Below are 23,205 nucleotides of genomic sequence, written 5' to 3'. Positions count from 1 at the left end.
GGCCTTGTTCTTTGTACTTGTCTGCATGTTTGAGATTGCTAAAGGAAACCCATCTTATCCTATTTACCATTTACATGGCACAATTGCAGGGAACCAGATCTTAGGTATTCTCTGTGGTAACTTTCCACCCCTGGAGCTCCCACCTAGGGAGGTGTGCTTAGCCAATTCTCTCCCATGCTGCTCTGAGCAAAATGAAAGGTTCTTTCAATGGAGAAAGTAAATAAATAAATGTTGTTGCTAGTTTTAATTATTTTATTGTAAATATTTTATGTTACTTTATTGTAACATTAGTCAGAGATGCCTATTTTTGGACTAAAAAAGAGGTGTAAAATTGAAGAGCTGAAGCTGAGAAACAGAGGTGCTTGCCTAAGGAAAAATTTGAACTAGGGACTTTCTGGTAAAAAGAAAGAAAAGAAGAAGAAAAAAGTCAGATTCCTAACCACTACAGTACACTAGGAAATGTGCAGAAGACATCCATCAGAAGAAAACTGGAATTTAAGACTGAGCTTAATTTTAATATATCTCCATCCAAACACCACCTTAAATGCCAGTTGCACAGAGCTGGGTAGGGAAATAGTAATGACATCAGTGATGTTACTGGCACTAATAGGTATTAGTGACAGCTCTGCATCTCTGCTTGGCAGAGCAAAGTAGATTTCAAATCTTAGCAGATGCATCCTGGGATTCTGCAATACCCAGACAAATCACTTTGCCAATGATAGATGTCAAAAAGAACACAGAACAAAATGTATTGGGCTGTGTTTAGACATAATGCTAAATCATGCTTTAGCCCTTGGCTCATGTGCTCCCCATTCCAGCATTGTTGCAAGAAGACTGCAAGCTACCATTTTTATTTTAGATTAACTACAGTTTAGTGTGTCATTCAAAACCTAAACTATGGCTAAGTTTAAATATGGTTAGGTAAAACAAGCCAGCTTCATAATGGTTTTGAAACTGGCTTGTTTCAGCTAACCATAGTTAAGATTAAACCCAGTTTGTCCTGGGTTGGATAACATGGCAAGCTGCAGTTAATTTAAAATAGAAGCTTAAGCTTCCAAACTTCTCCTTGTGGCTGCATTGGAGGGGGATTCACTGCAAGGGGTTCTCTGTGGCTCATTCTAGTAACACTAAACTAAACTATGGATTGGTGTTATAACCAAACCCACTCACCATCTCTCTCTCTTTCTCTCTCACGCACACACACACAGAGGACAAGATTGTTTCCACATCACTGAGGATTGGAGTCAACAGTTAGAAACACAGCATGAGGCACATACAAGGCATAAAAATGTGGACTTGATTTATTTTGTGATAAATCAAAGTATAACATGAAAATTGTTGAAAAATCTGAAGGTTTGCAATATTTGTGAGGTGGCAATTTTTGAAAGAGAAAGCAAATCTTAGGGAATATTTCTCAATATGATACTATACCTTAGTAGTTATAAATAAAACAACCAGGGTATCTCCCAAAACATGTAAAGGGAAATTAAACAGGCAGATCTGAAAAACTTTTAATGATGTGCAGATAAATAAGTGACACAAGAGATAAAAGAACAATGAGAAACAGAAGAGCAATTGCAGTAGTACAACAGAAGTGTTAACGATGGCCTAAATTCCTCACAACCACATTTTTGTTGTTGAGGAGAAAATTGTAATAGCAACTTGTCATGCATTTCCTTCAAACTGAAGTAATCACAGTGAGCCAACTGTGAGCCCAGTAGTCAGCTTCTAAAAAGAACAGCCATCACTTGAAAATGATATTTCTCCCATGCAAACATACGTGGAAATGGTGAATACAATAGAGTGATTATGTATACAACTACTAATAATCTACAAAATAATGTATGTATTTTATGCATATTGCAATGGAAATATCCCCAAAAGGTCCCTAAACGTTGCTTTTTATTGCTGATAATTGATACACACAAGACTACCACAACTGTTCAAGTTCAGCCCCATTTAAAACTATACCTTTTTTAAAAAAGTTATAATTGCATCAATTGACTTTTCCAACCAGCCTACTTGTACAGTTTTGAGCTGTTTTTTTTTACTGTTTTTCAATTTGTATGCTCCATTTTTGGATTGTATTTTTTGTGAATTGCTCAGGGAGCTTTGGCTGTTGGGTGTTATATAAATGAAATGAAAGTCTTGTTTAAGCTTGCAAACATGGATGAAGTTTATCCCTTACTAACTATTGTACAGAAGAAAAAGAAACTCTGTCAATATCTACATCACATTATAATGCATTATCCAAAAGACACAGAATACATTTAGGGTGCAATCCTATGAATCTTTAGACAGAAAAAAGCCCTACAGCACACAACATTCTCCAGCCAGGATGCACAGAATTGTGCCCTTAGAAGATTTATTAAATATCATAAATACTGAAAAATTGACTTACAGACCACGACGGCTGAAGGAGTCCTCCTAATGGTAATATCATGATTCCTTGTGCTGAAGAATCAGTGCCTGAATTCTTGAATGGAACTAAGAAAAGTCCCTTACTCTCTCTCCCTTTTCTATCTCAAAGAAAGGATATACATTCTCCATTTTATCTCTAATTATCTCTTTTACTTCAGTGTTTTTCTATTAAATTAATTAAAAGTTTTGGTTTCAAAATACACAAGCACATATGCAAACCTGTAATTCTATGTACTAATAGTAAATTCATTCTGAGTATCGCTATGCAACTGAAATAGCAGCTGGAGGTATCAGGAAGCCTGGTAGAATGCCAAAGGTTTTCAAAAGTACAAAAAAAACTTTAGAAAACAAAAGTCTGAGGGTGGGGAAAACCCCAGAACAACCCCATGAAGACTGAACTTGCTCTGTTGGCACAGAATACAGACTGACTTTTTGTGATGATAGGTGGGTAAAGGAAAAGAGTATCCTGAAAGAAGGCATACCTTGCTGGAAACCTGCATGGGAGCACTCCATAATGCAACATTTTATGGTACGTCCCATTTGTTAATCATCTAATTGCTGCTAGAATGGAGGCAATTAGGAATTGGGAAACAGCATATTACTGAGTGGCTGAATAGCATATGGAGTATCTTGCATGTGGCAAAACATTTGCGAAGGAAGCAAAAGTCTTCATAAATGCATAGGATACTATAAAATTGTGTTGTTTTTTTAATTTTGAGGCATACATGTTTTAATCAAAACATACTTTTGATTATATTAGATTCTTAATTTACAGATTAATAGTCATATTTTATTTTGTTTGTTTTATTTAGATTATTCATTAAATTGCTTGGTTCACTTCACTCACTTCTTGAGTTGGTCTGACCATTTAAATGGGAAGGAAGATAAATCTGCAAAGTATCTCTTTTTTAATGTTTCACATGTAAAATATGCATGTCGCTTGTCTCTCTAACAATAATATATCAAACCAAATCACTCCATCTACTAGTGAAGGAGGTAGCTGGTGTGACATAGTGCTGTGAGACAAAACAGGTAGAGGTATGCAGAAAAAGCTTGTCCCCACCTCCACGATAGACTCCTGCCACACACCCTTATCCCAGGTTCCAAATCCAAAACTAGTGAGGCTATACACATGCACTGCCCTCATCCCATTTTGAAACATTGGCAGCAGAGAGCAGCATGCAGTTAGGTGGAAGCCCTCACTGAGCTGGGACTGGTAGCTAAGAAAATATGAAGAGCAATGCTGAATTTTATTTATTTGATTTGTGCTCCGCCTTTCTCCCAAAACGTTACACCCAAGGCTGTCAATGGCCTGTCTAGTCCAGCATTCTGTTCACACATTGGCCAACCGGATGCCTATTGAAACCAACAAGCGGGATATGAGTGAAATAGACTGAACTCACTTGCTTCCCTTCTTAGGAGGAAGCCTAAAGGAGTGGGGGATTGGGCGGAAATAGCTTGGTGGGTGCCTTTGTCACCCTAGTGGTCGCAGTGATGCAGATAGGTGCCACGTTGGAGACAGCTGCTTTAAATGATGAAGGGGAATGCCCTCTCACAGTTTATAGGTCGCTGGGGGTGGACAAGTGGAGAGACTGGCTTCTGACAACACTTCCTCTGATATCAATTTTTCAGCCTCTAACTACAATTTCTTACAGTTCCCCCACTACTACATTATTTATTATTATTATTACGGTATTATTATTATTATTATTATTATTATTATTATTATTATTATTATTATTATTATTCCCTTTTCCACCTTGAGGTGCCGATGGATCAGGTGCCAAAACAACTTAAGCATGCTAAAGCCTCACAGAAATGAACAAGACAGGCATTTGCATAGATATTCACTAACCTGGAATCACAGAGGGCCGGTGCAGACATAATTCTGGCAGGAGGCCAATCTCAGAAACATATGCTCACTTCTTCCAGTCCTTTCCCCACCCATTTCTTTTAGCAACTTCTCTTCTTCTGCCTTATCTATACTTATGGAAACCTCAACACCAATCTTAATGGTAACTTATTTCAGGTAAGAACTTCTCCCTCTGTGGCAGATGGGGCAGAGCTGGGGAAGAAGCTGCCTGGCCAAGTTATTTATTTCACTTGTACACCACCCAATAGAAGAATCTCTCTGGGCAGTTCACAAAACAAAACTTAAAACCATACAATACAAGAACATAGTAAAATGTAATATAAAGTTTGAAAAATAATAAATTCAAAGTAAGAACCAAGGTAAAAGTCAGTACTGACACATTTTTTAAAACTGAAGGACTAAAAGGTCTTGGGAAATAAAAAGGTTCTTCAGCTTTCTCCAAAAAGACCACAACATAGATGCCAGGCAAATCTCTCTGAGGAGCACATTCTACCACCAGGTTCCACCACTGAAAAGGCCCTCACTTAATAGCCTCCTGCTATACCTCATTTGGTGGAGGCACCTGTAGAAGGGTCTCTGAAGATGATTTTAGGGACTGGGCGGATATACATAGAAGGAGACGATCCTTCAGATAACCTGACCCCAAGTTGTCTAGAGGGCTTTGTGGATTAATACCAGCATGTTGAATTGGGCCCAGAAATGAATTGGCGGCCAGTGCAGATCATATAGGACTGGAGTAATATGATCAAATTAGCCAGCTTCTGTTATCATTCTTGCTGCACTATTTTGGACCAGCTGAAATTTCTGAACCATTTTCAAAAGCAGACCCATACATAAAGCATTGCTGTAGTCCAAGCGTGACATGACAAGATTGTGAATAACAGTAGCTACTTTAGCTATATCCAGATAGGCTGACATATCAACAATGACAGCCCTAAGCTGATAAAAGGACAGACTCCAAGTCTGCTGGCATGGGCTGTTCCTTCATGAGGTTTGTCTCTGGGAGCTCTAACATTTCCAAAAGTAAAAAGAAAAAAAGATTCCCCCAGCAGAGGCATGACAGGCACTGATTCAGAACATCCACTGTCTCACTTGGATTTGATGAAAAAGAGAGATAGAGCTGATTGACACCTCAGTCCATATCTCTGGTAAACCTCCCCCAGCATGCTGAACAGTACCAGAGATGAAATAGAACACTCTGGCATCCTACAGCAAAACTGCCAAAAGACAGAGCAATAATCTTCAAGCACCACCTTCTGGAACATATTCAAAGTATAACTTGTTCAAAAAGAACAGAAGAAATAGAAAGGGAGGCGGAGTTGCACTATATGTTAAAAATACTTTTCCCTGCACAGAAATACAGGAGAATGAGTCTGGGAGCATCTGGATTAAAATAAATGGGGCAAGGAACAAAAGGAACATGGTAGTTGGAGTCTACTACCAACCATCCAATCAGGGAGAAGACAAGGATAAAACTTTTGAAAAGCAAATTACCAATGTTTCAAGGAGGTGAAATGTAGTAGTAGTTGGGGACTTCAATTATTCTGATATCTGTTGGGAGACCAATTCTGCCAAATATGGCCCCTCTAAGAAATTCTTGACATGTATTGCTGATAACTTTCTCCTTCCGATTTTAATAAACTCAGAACAATTATAACAATTTCTCATTAGGTGACCCTAATGGGAAAAGCAGTCCAAGATGGGTGGGAGTTTCTAAAGAAGGAAATTTCAAAGGCACAAATACAAACAATTCCAACAAGGAGAAAAGGTAGAAGACAAAAGAAGACAATGTGACTTCAGAAAAAACTTAAAGATGACCTGAAAACAAAAAAGGAAACAGAAGTGCAGAAATGGCTCCAGGAAGGCTAAACCTGAAAATGAGCTGAGGTTAGTAAGGGATGCCAAAAGCAACAAGAAAGCTTCTTCAGCTATGTGCACAGTAAAAGACAGAGGAACGAAATGGTGGTTCAACAACTCAGTGAAGATGGCAAAATGATAACAGATGACAAAGAAAAGGCCGAAGTGCTCAATTCCTACTTTGGCTCAGTCTTCTCCCAAAAGCAGGTCTATATCACCCCCGCCCCCTGGCAAAAATGAGGGAGGGGAGCTGGAGGGGTTTCAGAGGAGGGCAAAGAAGGCGATCAGGGGTCTGGAAACAAAGCCCTATAAGGAGAGACAGAAAGAACTGGGCATGTTTAGCCTGGAGAAGAGAAAACTGAGAGAAGACATGATACTCATCAAATACTTGAAAGGTTGTCACACAGAGGATCAGGAGCTCGTTTCTATCATTCCAGACTGCAGGACACAGAATAATGGGCTTAAGTTACAGGAAGCCAGATTCTGGCTGGACATCAGGAAAAACTTTCTGACTGTTAGAGCAGTATAATAGAACCAATTACCTAGAGAGGTAGTGGGCTCTCCCACATTTGCGGCATTCAAAATGTGGATGGACAACCATCTGTTAAGGTAGATTTCTGTGTTGAGCAGGGGGTTGGGCTTGATGGCTTTATAGGACCCTTCCAACTCTACTATTTTATCATTCTATGAAAGTGGAGCTACACATGAATATCTGGGAGCTGGAAAGCATTTGCTGGATAAGCCAGTGATGAGCACCATTCCACTTGGTAGAGAGGGATCAGGGAGTCCACAGTAGCCCACAGGCTATGTCTGTAGAGCTGAGCTATCTTCCTCTGAGGTTTATTTTACCTAGGGATCAAGAACATCACACATGGGTTCAAATCCTGTTTAAATGGGGAAGTAGGTTAGCATTAACTGCAGTTACTGTTATGTCTAATGTTTCCCTAAAGTGGGATACAGGCAGCACACATTTTTGTGACTGATCCCTAATTCCCTAATTATGATAAAGATGTACCTAGCATGATCTCTACAGTGTCTGCCATAATAATAATAATAATAATAATAATAATAATAATAATAATAAGCTCTAAAAATGAATTCAGTGGAGTGAATGGAAACTTATTTTTCCAGCTTTGCAATTCTTTACTACATAACAAAACACAGCAAACTTTTCTGAACAAAATGTAGACAGGGTGAAGCCTTGAGCAAAGGTCACTTGATTCAAAACCAAACAAAAGAATCTGGAATTAATTAAAGAAGATGGTAGCTAAGAAAGTATGTTGCAAGAAACATCTAAACAGTACATTATGGACAGCTGGTAGGAACTGTCAGTCATATGTAGAGTTCAGGGTGTAATGATAGCTGATTGCAAATACTGGGTAAAATGGCACTGATAAATTCTCAAAATTATTTTACTTTGATATTTCAGTATCTTTAAACAATCTACTGTAAAAAAAAGTGCACAGTTACTAAATATTTCCCCTCCTCCATGTTTTAAGTTGATGAGTAACATAGTGTTCAGACTTGCACTAAACTTTCTGCATTGTGAACATTTTCATGGTACATGCATGATTACTTCATTAGTCACATGCATTTACTTGTATAAGAAGTGTCTTTGATTTTTCCATCTAAAATACATGCATGTTTTTGTGCTTGCCTACTTAAGACTTCATCATCAAGCTCTCTAGGGGAAACCCTATGCTTATTCTATTGTTTCTAAAGCATTTCTCTAAATTAACCACGTTCTTGAGTGGCATTCCAACTGCAATATAAACATTAAGCAAAAATAAAGTAAAATAACCCAATCTTTATATGTTTTGTCTAAAATGTATGGTAGAAAAAATGTCTAAATATCATCTCTAATGCGTTATATGAAAATAGAACATAAAAGGTCAATTCAAAAGGAAATTCATTTGACATTACAAAATTATAGTGGCATTTGAGAGCTGTTTTCATTATATCTCAGAATTTGAAATATTGTTTTCAAATATATACTGAAACAACCCACCAGAACACCCCTTTTACCTCCTCTCCATGGTTGCTCTTGTGACCCCAGAGAGGCAGCCAGCAAAGTTCTCTCCCGGCCAGCTGTGAGGGGATTCAGAGGGGGAGAGGAGTGCAGATTCCTGAGTCTGAGGTTGAAGCGCTTCTCTGACCTCAGATCCATGAATCCAAAGTATGCTAGGGCACCCCAGACACTGTCCAGATGCCATGAGATTGTTCAGTTTGTGTTAGAGTTGAAATTTGAACGAGGGCCTTCCAAATTCATATTCTTAGCCATTACACTTCAGCAATTTGGTAGTCTTCCATCATAGCATGGTTGATGGTGTTCTTGGAATGAGATCATACGTATAGCTTTTTGGTCATCTATATTTATTTTATTTATTTTAAACATTTCATGGCTGCCGTTCTGAGCAGAAGCCCTCACAAGGTGGCTTACAACAATAAAATACATAAAATATTAAAAGCAATAAAATATTAAAAGCAATAAAACAGCAATTAAAACAATAAAACCAACAATAAAACCTGCAGGCACAATAGCAATAACAATTTAGACGCCAGGTGAAGACCTTTTTATTCTCCCAGCATTTTAACAGTCTTTAAATAAATTTTAACTTGGTGTTTTAAATTTGTAATTTTGCATTGCTGCTGTTTTTATCTGGTTGAGCTTTTATATTGAATTTTATATTATGGTTTTATACTGTTGTTTTATACTTTGAATGTTTTTAATTTTTGTGAACTGCCCAGAGAGTTCCGGCTATTGGGCAGTATAGAAATGTAATAAATAAATAAATAAATAAATAATACTCATCATGTGAAGGCCATCTATTATGAAGTGGACTCACAATGGATACCTATTTTTGTATCAGAAAAGGATACCCACATTATAAGATATATTATCAATGTATTTTATTACCAGTTATATTTACTAGGTTTTATCCAACATAATGCTAACAAAAAAAGTACAAGAAGTGTGGTTATTCCAGTAGTAGTTGCATATTCCACTAGCAATTGAACAAGTGTTAATGAAAAAACTAGAATAAGCAATACTTGTGTACTGAAGTAATGAGTTGTGAAAGCACTTATACAATGGTTGTACAAGCAATATTGGATTTGATATTTGCACAAGCAATAGAAACTTTGCGCTAGCAGAATGACACAATACAACTCATAGTATATGCTTTTGGATTATATATTTAATATCAGTCTTGTTAGGAATACTTTTTCATGCCTAATTAAAAGAAACTAACATTTTTTTTGCTGACAGTGTTAAAATCATTTATGGAGTGCATTCAAATCACTTGAGATAAATCCATAATCCCATTAAATGTATAAACCAGACTGCACAAAGACCTATTGGGTGCTCTTGGTGGGTCTTCTATGCATACCAGTGACTTTTTCCTGTAATACTTACCCTAGCAGAGCCCTTTTAATGGACACACAATATGTTACACTGTGCCCAACCTCACCTACCCTTTCTTTTCTCAAAAGACAAGGCACATCTGCCACCTGCTCTAGTCTGAGTCCCAGAAACAACTGTCGAGCAGCAAAAAGATTGATTATCAGTCAAATACTATTGCAGTACACCAGATTTTGGTAGGTTAAGCTTGCTGATCCAGCAAGAGTTGGTGTGAAATTTTCAGCAATGTGTGCCAACATTTTGGTGCTAAAGGAACAGCAGTGCATGTCGTGATGAAATACAGCCAAAAGATGCAAACAAAGCACAGAAGTTTTTGTTGGGCACAAATGAAGTAGAGGTAAAGGAAGAAATGCTTTATGAATCTGAAAAATGCAAACACCCAGTAATATGCTTAGAAAAGTAGCAATGCTTTACATAAAACTATTGCACTAGCTATACAAAAATATTTATAACATCAGTTTTAGCTCAAGAACTCCTAAGGTATGAGACAACATGAATATTGATTATCATGGTTTATTACTTGTTAAAATGGCAGGGCGATTCACTGCAAGAAGAAAATGACAATAGAGTTTTGACTAAATTTATTCTCCTTTCCTTATTGAATTAATAGATTAAAACATATTCAATGGATCATTTGGACTGTATTCAAGAAGACTGTCATATCATCTGTAATACTGCAGTATATGCATAATTCATGAGATACGGGCTACTTATTGCAAAAATTATTTCTTCAAAAGCATGGCAGAAATAAATATATATTTTATGGCTCAACTAGTGGATTAAAGTTAAATATTTGTATCATTCTAGAATGTTAATATAATAATAATATTATTTTTTTTAAAAAGATGTTTCCAGGCACTATTATGGCATCTTTTGCATGGAACAATCACTGTTTTGAAGCATAATCTGCTGTTCTTACAGTAATCTTTTTCTTTAATTCAAACTCAGTCATTGTTTTCATTCCAGTCTTTCATCATTCAATGCAAAAGCATTAAGAAACAAACAAACAAACAAAAAGGTCTTAATGACATATTTCAATACATTGAATTCATTTCACAACATGATGAAAGTTTGTTTCTATTATAGGAAGTCTAGAAAATTAGTATTATAGCTATAGCTATAAAGGGGGAAAAATCAACAACACCTTTCTCCTCTAAAATACTCTACATTGGATAATAAAACCAGGTCAACTACAGTATTCTTAAACGGTTAGGTATTATCCAAGTCAATGTGTTTTCTTTTTGGGATCTTAATAATGTGGTATTACAGGTTGATTCTTAACTCGTTCCACCTTAATATACAGCATTATTTAGCTAATATTTTTATTCAATTAAATTCTAATGATAAACTTCAGTTATATTATAGTACTGTATTCCGATAGGAAATTTTAAAGTCACTTTGTATTGAAATGCACCAATCATACAATCAGTCAAAATCCATTTGCAACAAATGTGGCTATCATAGTAGAATATAATTTTACATGTTATTGTTAAGTATACATGAAAATTGTTAAGTATACATGAAAATATATTACAAAACTTAGTGACATGAGATGATGAGTTCAGAGATTATACCTTAAAAGTGAGCTTTACATTTCAGAATGTAACGTTAGAAAAGAAACACCCATAAATGTATGTGTAACTTCAGAGTGAATATTCCACATTGTTGCATAAACAGTCTGATAATTATTTTAATGCTTTGTCTTAATAAAGGTCAAATGACTAAATTAATAAAGCACTCAAACTCTGAACTATTTTTTTTTTGCTAGTGTATTAAGCCTAATGAATTGTGTCTGTTAGATGTCAGTGAAACTAAACAGTAAATTCAATAATCTCTGATTTAATTTATTATATTTTCACCATTTAACCTCCTGCAGGCTCCCTAATGTCTATTCAGATCTATATTAAATTAAGCACCAATGCTAATGAAGGGCAATAAACGTGGCTGTCAGTAGATTTTTCTTTCATTAAGCACATTATCCTCTTACTGAGCTGTAAATGAGTAAACATTAGTTTTGTTAAACCATGCAAAAAGACAGGATGAAAATCATTTTTAATTGCACCCCTTAAGCCACTGACTGTGGCATTTTTTTACCTTTAATTTTTTTGAATGGATTTGAAAAGGGTTCTCCAGTTGAAATATAAACGTCAGCATCATGGGGTATGTCTATAGCATCCAGTGCTTCAGTGCCGTCTGCCAAGAAGACTCGCCGTGCAGCCATATTCAGCTTCAGTTTTTCAGTGCACTCCTCCAGCAGCTATACGATCACAAAAAGGTAAGAAAAATTAATAACAAAAAAATATTTGATTTGCTTACTACAATTTAGTTAAGAATCAAAACTTAAAAAATAGCACCTGAGTGATTTCTCTAAATATAGTACATGAACATCCAATTGCCAAGTATTTTCTATAAACATTATTTTGATTGTTTTAATCATGTGCAGAATCTCCACATTCTATATTACATTTTATAGCTTCTGTTGTACATGCTCTAATTTAAGGAAACATGCAATTACTATGTTTATGCTTAACAATCAAGAAGTGGTTCATTTCAAAATAAAAAGTGGCTTCTTTGTTTTGAGAAACATATCCAAATAAATATTGTTGTCCACAAAAAATGTTAATACTTACCAGTTTAATGGAAAGTGGCACAGTAACTTTAGCAAAAATACTTATTGTACCATTCTTATAAGCAGTTACTCTGAGTATCTGTGGCTGCCGTTTAAAAATCTGGAGCACTTCAGAGGCCTTCTGGGCCAAGTGGAATTTGGAAGAAGAAAACTGTTGACATCTGTTGCAAAACAATTCCCATTCAGTTGAATTAGACAGATAGTAATTACCAGTTTTCATGTGCTTATAATAAAATTACATTCCAGTTAATATAGTCTCTCTCAATAATGCTTTCGCTTTTTTTTTCATTTTAAAATGAAGTTCAAAATTATAGGTCTTTTTTCTAAATATACTGAGAATTATTATTATGATTGCAATTTGTATGTAATATTGAAAAACTCAGGTTTAAAGTGCTCCTGTAGAATTTCTAGACCTCTCTTTGTTACAGATATCACAAAGTTCTAAACAGATGTTAAAAATTTCATTGGCATTTGTCTTCTTGATGTTAATTATAAGCACAATCTGGTTAGAAATAGCTTTTTGCTGTAATTCCACATTCATAACGTTCTTTTTCTTTGTTTAAAGCAACAACAACACACTACTGAACTCTTTTAAGCCAAGCAGACATACACTCTGATCCTATCCATGTTGACTTGGAAGGAAGTTTGTGTTCAATGGAGCTTACTCTGAAATGTGATCAGAATTCAGTTTTAGTTCCACTGAACTCAAAGGTACTAACCCTAAATACATTTACAACTACATAAAGCCAGGTTCATTTAAATACTTACGTCACAGCAATTTAAATGTTTACGTTATGAGATTTTTTTTACAAGGACTGTGTATATGTCTTCTACACAATCAGCTTGCACTGAAACAACTGTGCATTTTTTACTTTCTATAGTGTATGGCCTAGAAAGTGAGCTTGCTCTTCTGTTGTGTTAAGGGAACATTCTTCCCCAGATTTGTTTGGTGGCTAGGCAATTCCCATTGTTCAAAGCCTGTGCTGATGTATTCAACTATCACTGATTTTTTGTTTGTTTGTTTGTTTAATGTATGGCATGACTCTCTCCTTGCATTTTATGAGACTTTGGTTCTTGGTATTTTTTGTGGAAAATGGCTGGTGTATCAGTGTTCCTGACTGTCATCTATTTTTGCTATTGTTTTAAGGAGGCAAGAGTAAACAACAACACAGCTAGACTCTGTATCAAGATAATCCTATCATCCAATTTATGGGGATGAGATATCACACTAATGGCATGGGATCAGAGATTGGGCAAGTATCATGCCAAGAATATAATATAGCTGGGGTACTTTGATCCTATGGAAAGGCCTTCTCTTCTTAGTGCCAATTATATGAAATTAAGTTCCAATGATTTCAGTAGAACTCACTTCCCCATTGCAACCATATTCAAGCAGTTCTGATATGAATGCCATGCCATCACACACACAAACACACACTTCGTATTCTCTTCTATGATTTTTTTAAAAAAAAATCTTATACATGATGCATTTCAGTGAAGGGAAAATATGCAAATTCCATGCAGACTTCACCTGCTGATCAGCTGTGGATCTATCAGATATGGTCAATACATTCACTAGAATGACACAACTGGCCTTTCACTGGTAGCAAAATAAATTTACGTAATAATCTACATGTGGCTTGCAGACCTTTTTGTACACATAAGAGCTTCTCAGATAAGTTATTTATCACATTATTGCAATCCTGTGAATGACTAAGGTGACATCCTAAACACACTTATTAGACAGTTCACAGCAGCAAACTCAGAGGGACTTACTTTTAAGTAAACATGCTCAGGTTTGCACTGCAATACTACTAGGTGCCATAAATCTAAATAAATATTGCACTGTCTTTTACTGTAAGTTTAAGGCTGTCAATTGAATCATCTTTGAGTTAGTTGAAAGGGGACAGAGCAGCAACAGTCATAGTTAAAAGGAACATGGAACAGCTTTGATTACCTTAGCTGACCTGGTGGAGCACTGACAGGTCTGTTTCTCTTGGATGGTGATATAAGGCAGAAATTGTTTGTACTGTTTGATTTGTAGCTGACTAGTTCTGATATTCCATCACTTCTCTGAACTGATTTTATTTGATGTGTGGAACCATCTTGAAGCCCTGACCTTCTTGATACTACTGATGATTGCAGGGGACTCGTAGGGCCAAGTAGAGGCTCTCTTTGCTTTTCTTCTGTTTTTTTAGCTGTCTTTGTATTTGGGGAGATGCACTTTCTGGAAGAGAAATAGGAGGGGGGAAACAGTCTAGTTTTCAGAGGGATTAAGGTAATGTAAGAAATACAGTCATTAATCCATGCTCCAGAAAATGCCATTAAAACAAGTGGATAATTTTAAAAGGGGGAGAGGAATAACTGAAGGATTAAGTAATTGCCATAATATTGTCAAAAAGAAAGAAGTTATCCAAAGCACTTTTCAATTGTTTTTTAAAATATTTTGCTATGATCAATATCTTAGATATAGCTATATTAATGAGTGAAATGTAAAAACAAAGAAATGCTTTTTAATCTTCAATTCACCACAGGTTTAGTAGCTCAGTTCAGAAATACCCGAGCATCTATATACTGGAATGTTCACAGTTACTGCAAGTAGTTAAAATACAGAATACCAATGGCCTTGATAATCTCCAGACTAAATTACTGAAAAGTGTAGTATGTAGGCCGCCTTCAGCCCCTGTACTGGGAAAAAGGTGGGATATAAATAATAATAATAATAATAATAATAATAATAATAATAATAATAATAATATAGGCCCGTGTTTGATCTGTTCAGCTAGTGGCACCGAACAGTACACATTCTGCTAGAGCCACCACTTGAATACGAAGTAGATGGCTACTTTGGGGTTACAAGATATCTTTAAATATTGATATCCTTAATATCCTATGGTAACTACTTGAGTGATTGGTGTTTGTGTGTATGTGTGTGTGTGGTAAGTCTCCATATTGAAGTATCCTCTAGCTTTTGAGAACTAGTGGAGAAATGTAATTTAGTGTCATTTACTTCTGTTTGATTGCTTAAACTGTTCTTTGCCTTTTATTTATTTGCAGGTGCTTAAGTACTTTAGGCTGCAATCCTAAGCATACTTACCTGGGAATAAGTCCTATTTATCTTAATAGGATTTGTTTCTGAGTAGACACACATAGGATTGCACTGTTAGAGAACTAAAGCTTAGATAGCTTTCTTTCTTTCCTTAGACCTTTACATATTGCTCAGTTTTTTAAAAAATCCTAGCTCCCCCCGACAAAAAAAATCATCCCGGTTTTGTGGATTCAGAATATGGCAACCCTAGGCCCCGATGAGCCCTGTTGCTGTCAAAATGCAGCAGAGAACAAGCTAAATTTAACCTAATTACCATGCTGTAGCAATTTGCCATGGAATTTTGGTGGCAAACCAGAAACATTTTTTGCCACCACCATGGGGTGCATACAGAATTCTACAGGATGCCACGAAGAGTTAGGAGGCATCGGTGGGGAGGGCAAGAATGGCTCTCAGACCCCAACCTTTGTTTTAAAGCCTATATGGTTTATTTATTCATTTCCTCTGGGGTTTAGTATCATCATAGGGAGAAACGCCCCCCCCCCCCGAAGCCTGTTTCCTATCCCAAAATTGAAGAGGAAGGGTGGTGCTGGGTCTCTACACTTGCACTGATCCTGGGAGATGCATGGAGTGCCTCTGAAACTAATTTATGATGTCAGAAGCAGGACCCAACTCTTTTTCCTCACAGAGGAAGTTTACAAACCAAAGACATGATCCAGCCAAATGAAAGACTTTTAGTTATGCTGATTTCAATGTGACAGTTAAGCACAGAATGCTGAGAATACTTTGAAGCAGAATAAACAGCTGCAAGGTAAGGAATGGAGGCAGTGATAAGTATATCTTGACCGTGACTCTGCTTCTTCCCATCTTTGGCTCTATTGCAGTGATGACACAAAATATTGTAGAAATGTAGTCTTATAATGTTGGGGAGGGAAGGATGAGCCCCACTTGTATCCCCTGGCAGCTCCAACTCCCCATTGATTTTTAATAATAATAATAATAATAATAATAATAATAATAATAATAATAATAATAATAGTCTATGCTCTTTCTTTCATGTTCCCACTGTGCAGCAGTGGCCAGAGTACCTTATCAGTCATTTCCAATCTCTAAGATCTCTCCCCGACCAGTGCTAGAGAAGAGCTTAGAGATCAGAAATGACTGTTAAGACATGCTGCCTGGCACTCTCCTCTGCAGCTGTGTTATGCCATGCAGGCAGAGCAGGGGAGTATGAAACAACCAGCACCTGGCAGGGAGATCATTTGCCAGCGGCAACCTACCTAGCTGCCATAACATGGCCCTATATCCTGCCCCCCTCCAAGGTACTAGGTTTTCACAGAGTAGAGAATGAAATAGGTGGGAAACTAGATGTCCCTTGCTGATCATAGTATTGTCCTCAGCCAATCACATATTTTTCTTCTTGGGTATGCTCACTAGAGAACAAAATTACTGGTGATTTCCTCCCTAAGATGGCATAAAGCTCATTTTGTAACCGAGCAGCAGCAGCATATGATCTCAAAGGGGTGGAGGGGCAACTTAATTCGGTGTTTACTTTTAATTCAGTCTAGAGGACACACAAACACACACACACACAGGGTGTGTGTGGGTTTAAAGACAGGAAGAAAAGCAGCTATCAGGCAAAGGCTCCCTAGTGAGCTCCTTGAATAAAACCAGTCCTAAAGGGTAGGTACAATCACTTCCTTTTTTTGAAGGTGTGTGAGATTTTTTTTGAAAGGGTATTGGGGTTAGAAAGATTGATTCTCTGTCTTACTGTGCATATTTATTCCCCCTCTCTACACAGTCTACTTTTCAGCCGTGACTTTAAAATTAGTTTCTCCTTTGAAATGGATTCCTGCTGTGAATCAGCAAGATGTGGGTTCAAAGCACTGCATGGCTGTGCTGGGGGATCAGACCCAAACTCTCCCTTGCAATCACAATCTCTGTCAAATGACTTGCCTATTGGTCTCAGTGTTCCTCTATGTAAAATGGGATAGCTCTACCTCCAGTAATAATGGCTGGGGAAGGCAATGGCAAACCACCCCGCTATAAGGCCTGCCAAGAAAATGTCAGCGAAAGCTGGCGTCCCTCCAAGAGTCAGTAATGACTCAGTGCTTGCATGAGAGGTTCCTTTCCTTTCCTACCTCCAGTAACCCCTTGGCTCCACCTTTAGTGATGTGACCTCTACCCCATCAGCTTCATTTGGCATCAGCCACCACTGATTGTGGAAGAAGAATCTCACACAGAGTCTAGGGGCAAAAGAAACTATGTTTTGTAGATGACAAGGAATCTCAACAGATTAGGAGGGTTCACACAGAAGCTGGAATGTTTTAGGAACGACAGAGAAAGCAGAAAGCTTGATTTGAGATCAGTAGCAGAAAACCAGAATCCTATACATGCCCAAGATAATGATGTCTAAAAATAAATTACATACATGAAATGGTGAATGAATAAACATGGTGTAACGTCATTAATATTTTTTTCCAAAATAGCAATCTATCTTTAAAAGACAACTGAGCAGCAGATTCTTAATCAGAAATACTGGTTCATGGTTTAATTTGTTTTTAGCTGTGTATATTTATTGTTTTATACTGTATGCTTTTATCTGTATGCCGCCCTGAGATCCTAGTGATATAGGGTGGGATACAAATGTTTTAAATAATAAATAAATAAATAAATAAATAAATACTATGTTAATACTTTTAAGATATTTAAATGGTTGCTAATCCTTCTCTTTTCAAGTGATTGTAAATTTTCCATTGCTGTCTTTCACACTGTATTAAAATGTATGCTTAGGGTTGCAAACTGCCTGGGGACCCTTTTGAGGGCTGAAAGGTGGAATATAAATATTAATATACATACATTTTAAAAATATTATTTTATTCCTAAAGAAAGTAAATAAGAGCATAACAATTATCTTGCTGGATCAGACCAAAGGTCCATCTTGTCAAGCAACAGTGCCGAACCAGATCTCCCTGGAAAAATATCAAACAAGGCATGATAGAGATATACTTTCCCTTGTTGTGTGTCCCCCACCATCTGGCAATCAGAGTTATACCGTCTGTGAAAACAGAGGTTCCATCTGTTGCAATCATGGCTAATATCTACTGACAGATCCATCCTCCATAATTTTTCTTGGTGTCTGATAGCAATGTTCCACATGTTTATAATTCTGTTCATCTTCTTTTCCTGAATTGGTTTGCCAGAGTGTGCCTGAAAGTTAGCATCAAAAACTGAAAAGGTGGGAAGTAAATGTGTTAAGAAGGTCAGCAACTTTTCACTTGGGAGCCCACTCCCCAAATGGCCCTTCTCCTTAAACACAGCATTGGTGCCAAGAATTAGAAAATGGGTGTTCAGAATAGTGAACTCAAGGGATCTGCATTCCAAACCTATTATGAATTTCATCCTGGCACCAGCTATTCCTGCCACTGCTACACCCTATCCTTTCTCATCCAGCAGCGAGAACAGGGGCTGCATTAAGGCCCAGATACTGCCCAATAGGCTCTCAATTAACATTTCCTGTGGTTCTTGATACTGGCAATGCTGTCACAAGCATGCATTCTGAGTTACAGGACCTGCTAACTTAGGCTCTGCAGCAAGGGCTCCGATTGTAACTGTTGCACCAGGTAAGTTTTAGGGGGGAGCCTTAGGGAGTTCTCATGGAGAGTATTGGGAGCTCAGAGACCTTGAGGACCCATCACATCTCAATCCCAGAGCAAGAGGGTGGTAGAGCCCAATTTCAGAATGTGCTAAGGGAAAAAAATACGTTTGTTACATCAACAGCCATTACAGCCATGAGAAAAGTGAGGAGGGCTCTTATCTAAGACTGTTTTTATTTATTTAATTTGCTGGTTTTATAGCATACTTCTCAACAATTGTTCTCTAACAACTTGCTGTCCTAGCAAAGGGTTGCCATGCTTTGCAGTCAAGAATGTGAAAGGTCAAGAATAAAGTGGAATACAGAGATGAAAAACAAAGTATAGGTACTCCACATATATATCCACCATATGGTGGGCTTTTCACCACTCTTCACTAGTAAAATGTAATTTAAGTTAGTTGCCATCACCACATCTTGTGGTAGTTTATACTATATGTTTATTATGTGTTACATTAATACTTCCATTTGTTTGTTCCGACCCAAAGCACAATTAGGGTACAGTCTTATGCATGTTGACAGAAAAAAGTCCTACAGCTCTCAGCATTCCCCAGCCACCATGGCTGGCTGGGAAATGCTGGGAGTTGGAGGGCAGTTTTCTGTCTCAACATGCATAGAATTGCTGTCTTAATGTCTCAGATCCATGATCAAATCTCACCATTTTTAAAACACACACACAAGCAGCAGCACCTCCACCAGAAACAATGTTAAAGCAGGTGTTTGAAAGCTCTGAAGCAATGTTAAAGCTCTGAGTTTGAAATTGAGCAGGGCACTATCTTATGCATCGCTTCTCTATTTTAATCCCCTCTCCCCCGCCAAAGCTGCTATTAGTGTCATATGACTATAAATACTTTTCTCCAGTGGGCCTAACAGGGTGAAATTTAGAAAATGTCATGGGGCAAAGGTTAAATACCCTCTCTGAAATGTGTCCAATATGTAAGCCACATTTGAAGGCATATTCATAGCCTGGAAGTGGGGACACTAATGACGCCATTGATGAACGTGTGATGTAATCTACCATGCAACAGGACTGGTTATCCTCAGGCCCAAGGAGAAAACCAAAACCCTTACAAAAATAGCCTCTTGTTCAAGAGAAAAGGCACTATTCAGTATCAGATCAACACCTAGCACTTTATAACCTCAACAAACACACACAGTTTGACAGACTGAGCGGCACAACAAAGAAACCACCAATTCCTCATGCATTCCTGGACTTATACATAAGAGCAGTATTCACAAGACCATAACGGAGGTCTTTCTCTTCAAGCATTAATGCCCTCAACCTTGAATATGACAAAGCTGCCCAGGTACTGAGATGATCTGACTGTAGATAACGTCCAATGTTTTATGAATGTATTACATTTATATAGGAATATTCCTATTAGAATCAATTGCATTTATTTACTTAAGATTACTTCATAATTCTGTTCCATATATGGGAGATACAAAGGAATATTTTTTATGTAAGCTTGCCTTATGGGCTCAGTTCCAGGAGGTTAAGCAAACTCAGGGTTGAGTCTTACCTTTAGTTTCAAATAGACCAAGAACAATTAATTTTATTAAATTAGGTGTAAGTGAACTATCAATGACCTGGTTTGCATGACAACATAAGCCACAGTGGGTTGTTATCATGGGTTGTTTCAGGATAGCTTGTCATGGATGTCTGAACTCAGAGTATTTTTAAATTATTACTATGGGTTGTTTTCCATGAACAGGCCACCCTGAGAATTCATGATTTGTTGTTGGGTTGTTTAGGATGGCTTGTTGTGACATACAAACCCAGCAAAGCAACTTCATCAAAGGTTGTTAGAAACAGCTAGAGAGCCACCCGGCAAAAGCAGCAAAAACCTGTTATTCCTCGTGATCTCTCTAGTGCCACCACCATCCTCCTTCATCCCTTCTCAGTGCCCTCCACTCCGTGCTCCTAAAAATTGTTAAGAAAGGAACTGGAGAGTGTCCCAAATGTGTTCACAAACTTTTTATTATTATTCTTTCAGTATTGCACAAGTGTGTACATTCAAAAGTCCATTGCCTTGAAATTTGTGTAATTTTCTCTTCTGCCTTCCTGCTCTGCCATGAAATTTGTGTATCTTTACCGATACACTTCACACCCCGCTCTGCATATTTTTACTGATCCCTGCTACTGCTCTGTAATTCGTAGGTGACAGCTAACAAAGGAGACCAGTGGAGGAAAGCGACAGACATGAAAGGGGGGGGGGGGCGAAAGCAGCTGGGAGCTGCACGAGAAGGAGCTTTTTAGGTGGGTGTAATTACCTAGGTAGTTTGTGAAGTAGTGGGTTTTTGTTTTGTTTTTAAGTGGAGGATGCTGATGTAGGAAATGAGGATTGCTACCACAAAGGCACTTGGAATATATGTGCTGGGAGCGGGCAGGAGGAATGAGGGGAAAACAAGTCACAACAAGCCACAGACCCCTCACCATCTGTCAGGAGTAATGAGCAAACTATCATGGCTTATTAGAGTAGTTTAGCATGGCCTGAGAATTCAACCAGTATCTTATAGTCATGATAGCTATATATTAGTTCCGATATCACAGACTACGCCTCTGAATACCAGTTCCTGGGGAACATGAATGACAGAGTGCTGTTATACTCATGTCCTACTTGGGGGCTTCCCACAGACATCTGGTTGACAACTGTGGGAACAGAATGCTGGAGACTAGATAGGCATTTGTTCTGATCCAGCAAGGCTCTTCTTATATTCTGAATTTATACAGCATTTTATTATTAGGTAACTACAAAAGCACTTTTCTTAAATATGCTCAAGATGGCACAGAAGAGTTAAGCAGACAGCAAAGAATTTCTTAACTGCATTTAGGTGTTAAATTACAGAAAGGACGAAGAGAAACAGGCTAGGACAGTCAGAGGAGGATGTGGGTGATGTGACACTACACAGGAGTAGCTGGGCTCAGTACTTTCCAGAAATGTAAAGAATGGAATTGAAAGAGAAAATGTGGACCATTTGAAGTTGGGCAGTCAGATACATATTTGGCCAGTTAAGTATTAGGATGGAAGAGGTAAGGGAATAGTTGGCCCTTACGTTGCCACATAAGAGGAAAGATAAGGCTAGGTTGACTGTACTCACATACTTTTTCAGTACTGTAGCATTTACATTTGTTTTACATGAAGACAGTGGTGAAGTTGAAACGCCATAATTTCTTTCCGTTTCAGACCAGGTAGCATAAGATGAGCCAGCACTTTCTGTTTCACTATTTTCCATTTTCTGCTTAATAAAAATAATAATAATAATTAAATGTGCAATAAAAATTCATGTAAAGGTTTCTCTAAACCAATAAAGGTAAACTGGATTTAATCTAAGAATTCAAAACAGTCAGGCATAGGGTGCAGTTGATAACATAAAAAAATAAAAGTAGCCTTTATATTCCTCTCTATCGTTGACCATTACTGGATGCTACAGCTGATACATTTTATAGATTTGGGGCATTAACGACTGCTAAAGTCCCTGTACTGTATTTAAGGATAACCAGATATGTCAAGTGATGAATGAACTTGCCAAGTCTTTTTAAAAAGCTATTTATGCTATTGGTTATTATGACATTGCAAGGTATTTTTGCTTATCATCACCTAATCTTTCATTGCTTTCTAATCCAACAGATGATGTTAATATAAAGTCTAAAATATTAGAGCACAATGTTTATAATGCACATAACATATGTGCATTCTACACATTATTATTGTTATTACATTTATATTCTGCCTTTTTTCCTCTCGCAAGGAATCCAAGGCAGCTCACATAGTCATCTTCCTCTCCATATTATCCTCACACAACCCTGTATGGTAGGTTAGGCTGAGAGTCAGTGACTGGCTCAAAGTCATCCAGTGAGCTTCATGGCCAAGCTGGAACAAGAACCCAGATTTCCCGAGTCCCAGGCCAACACTCTGACCACTACACTACATTGGCTCTACATCATATGGCTGGCTTCAATTTGTTCACTTTCTTAGGTGAGAAGAAGGTGGAAGTTTTAAACAGTAATTTCCTCTTCCCCCGTTTTTTTCTTTAGAACTTTACCAAAACTGGTCCAGATTTAAATAAGCATTGACAAACTGAAAATACCACAAAAAACAACAACCATAAATCATTGAAGCTGAATCCCAATAAGACAGAGACCATGTGGGTTGGTGGTTCCCAGGTCCAGAAATTGGGGTGTTTGCCTGTTCTGGATGGGGTTACACTCCCTCTAAAAGAGCAGGTCCATAGTTTGGGTATGTTCCTGGATCCATCTTTGTTACTCGAGGCCCAGGTGACCTCGGTGGCCCCGAGCACCCAT

General features: G+C 37.5%; 1 protein-coding gene across 1 annotated transcript in view; it reads right to left on the bottom strand.

Moving 5' to 3' along the window:
* DCDC1 (doublecortin domain containing 1) overlaps positions 1 to 22,136 on the bottom strand; it is a 282,616-nt gene extending 260,480 nt beyond the window's left edge. The window contains exons 1-4 of the mRNA XM_063118422.1: positions 22,006 to 22,136; positions 14,159 to 14,428; positions 12,203 to 12,362; positions 11,667 to 11,829 (exon numbers count right to left, since the gene is read on the bottom strand). Of these exons, the coding sequence (XP_062974492.1) occupies positions 11,667 to 11,829; positions 12,203 to 12,362; positions 14,159 to 14,428; positions 22,006 to 22,136 (724 nt within the window). The remainder of the gene's footprint in view (positions 1 to 11,666; positions 11,830 to 12,202; positions 12,363 to 14,158; positions 14,429 to 22,005) is intronic.
* Between the last annotated feature and the right edge of the window lie 1,069 nt (positions 22,137 to 23,205).

Source organism: Elgaria multicarinata, chromosome 2 (assembly GCF_023053635.1).
Source record: "Elgaria multicarinata webbii isolate HBS135686 ecotype San Diego chromosome 2, rElgMul1.1.pri, whole genome shotgun sequence".
Taxonomy (NCBI): domain Eukaryota; kingdom Metazoa; phylum Chordata; class Lepidosauria; order Squamata; family Anguidae; genus Elgaria; species Elgaria multicarinata.
The sequence above is the reverse complement of the archived record's forward strand: the minus strand, read 5'-3'. Positions and strand labels throughout refer to the sequence as shown.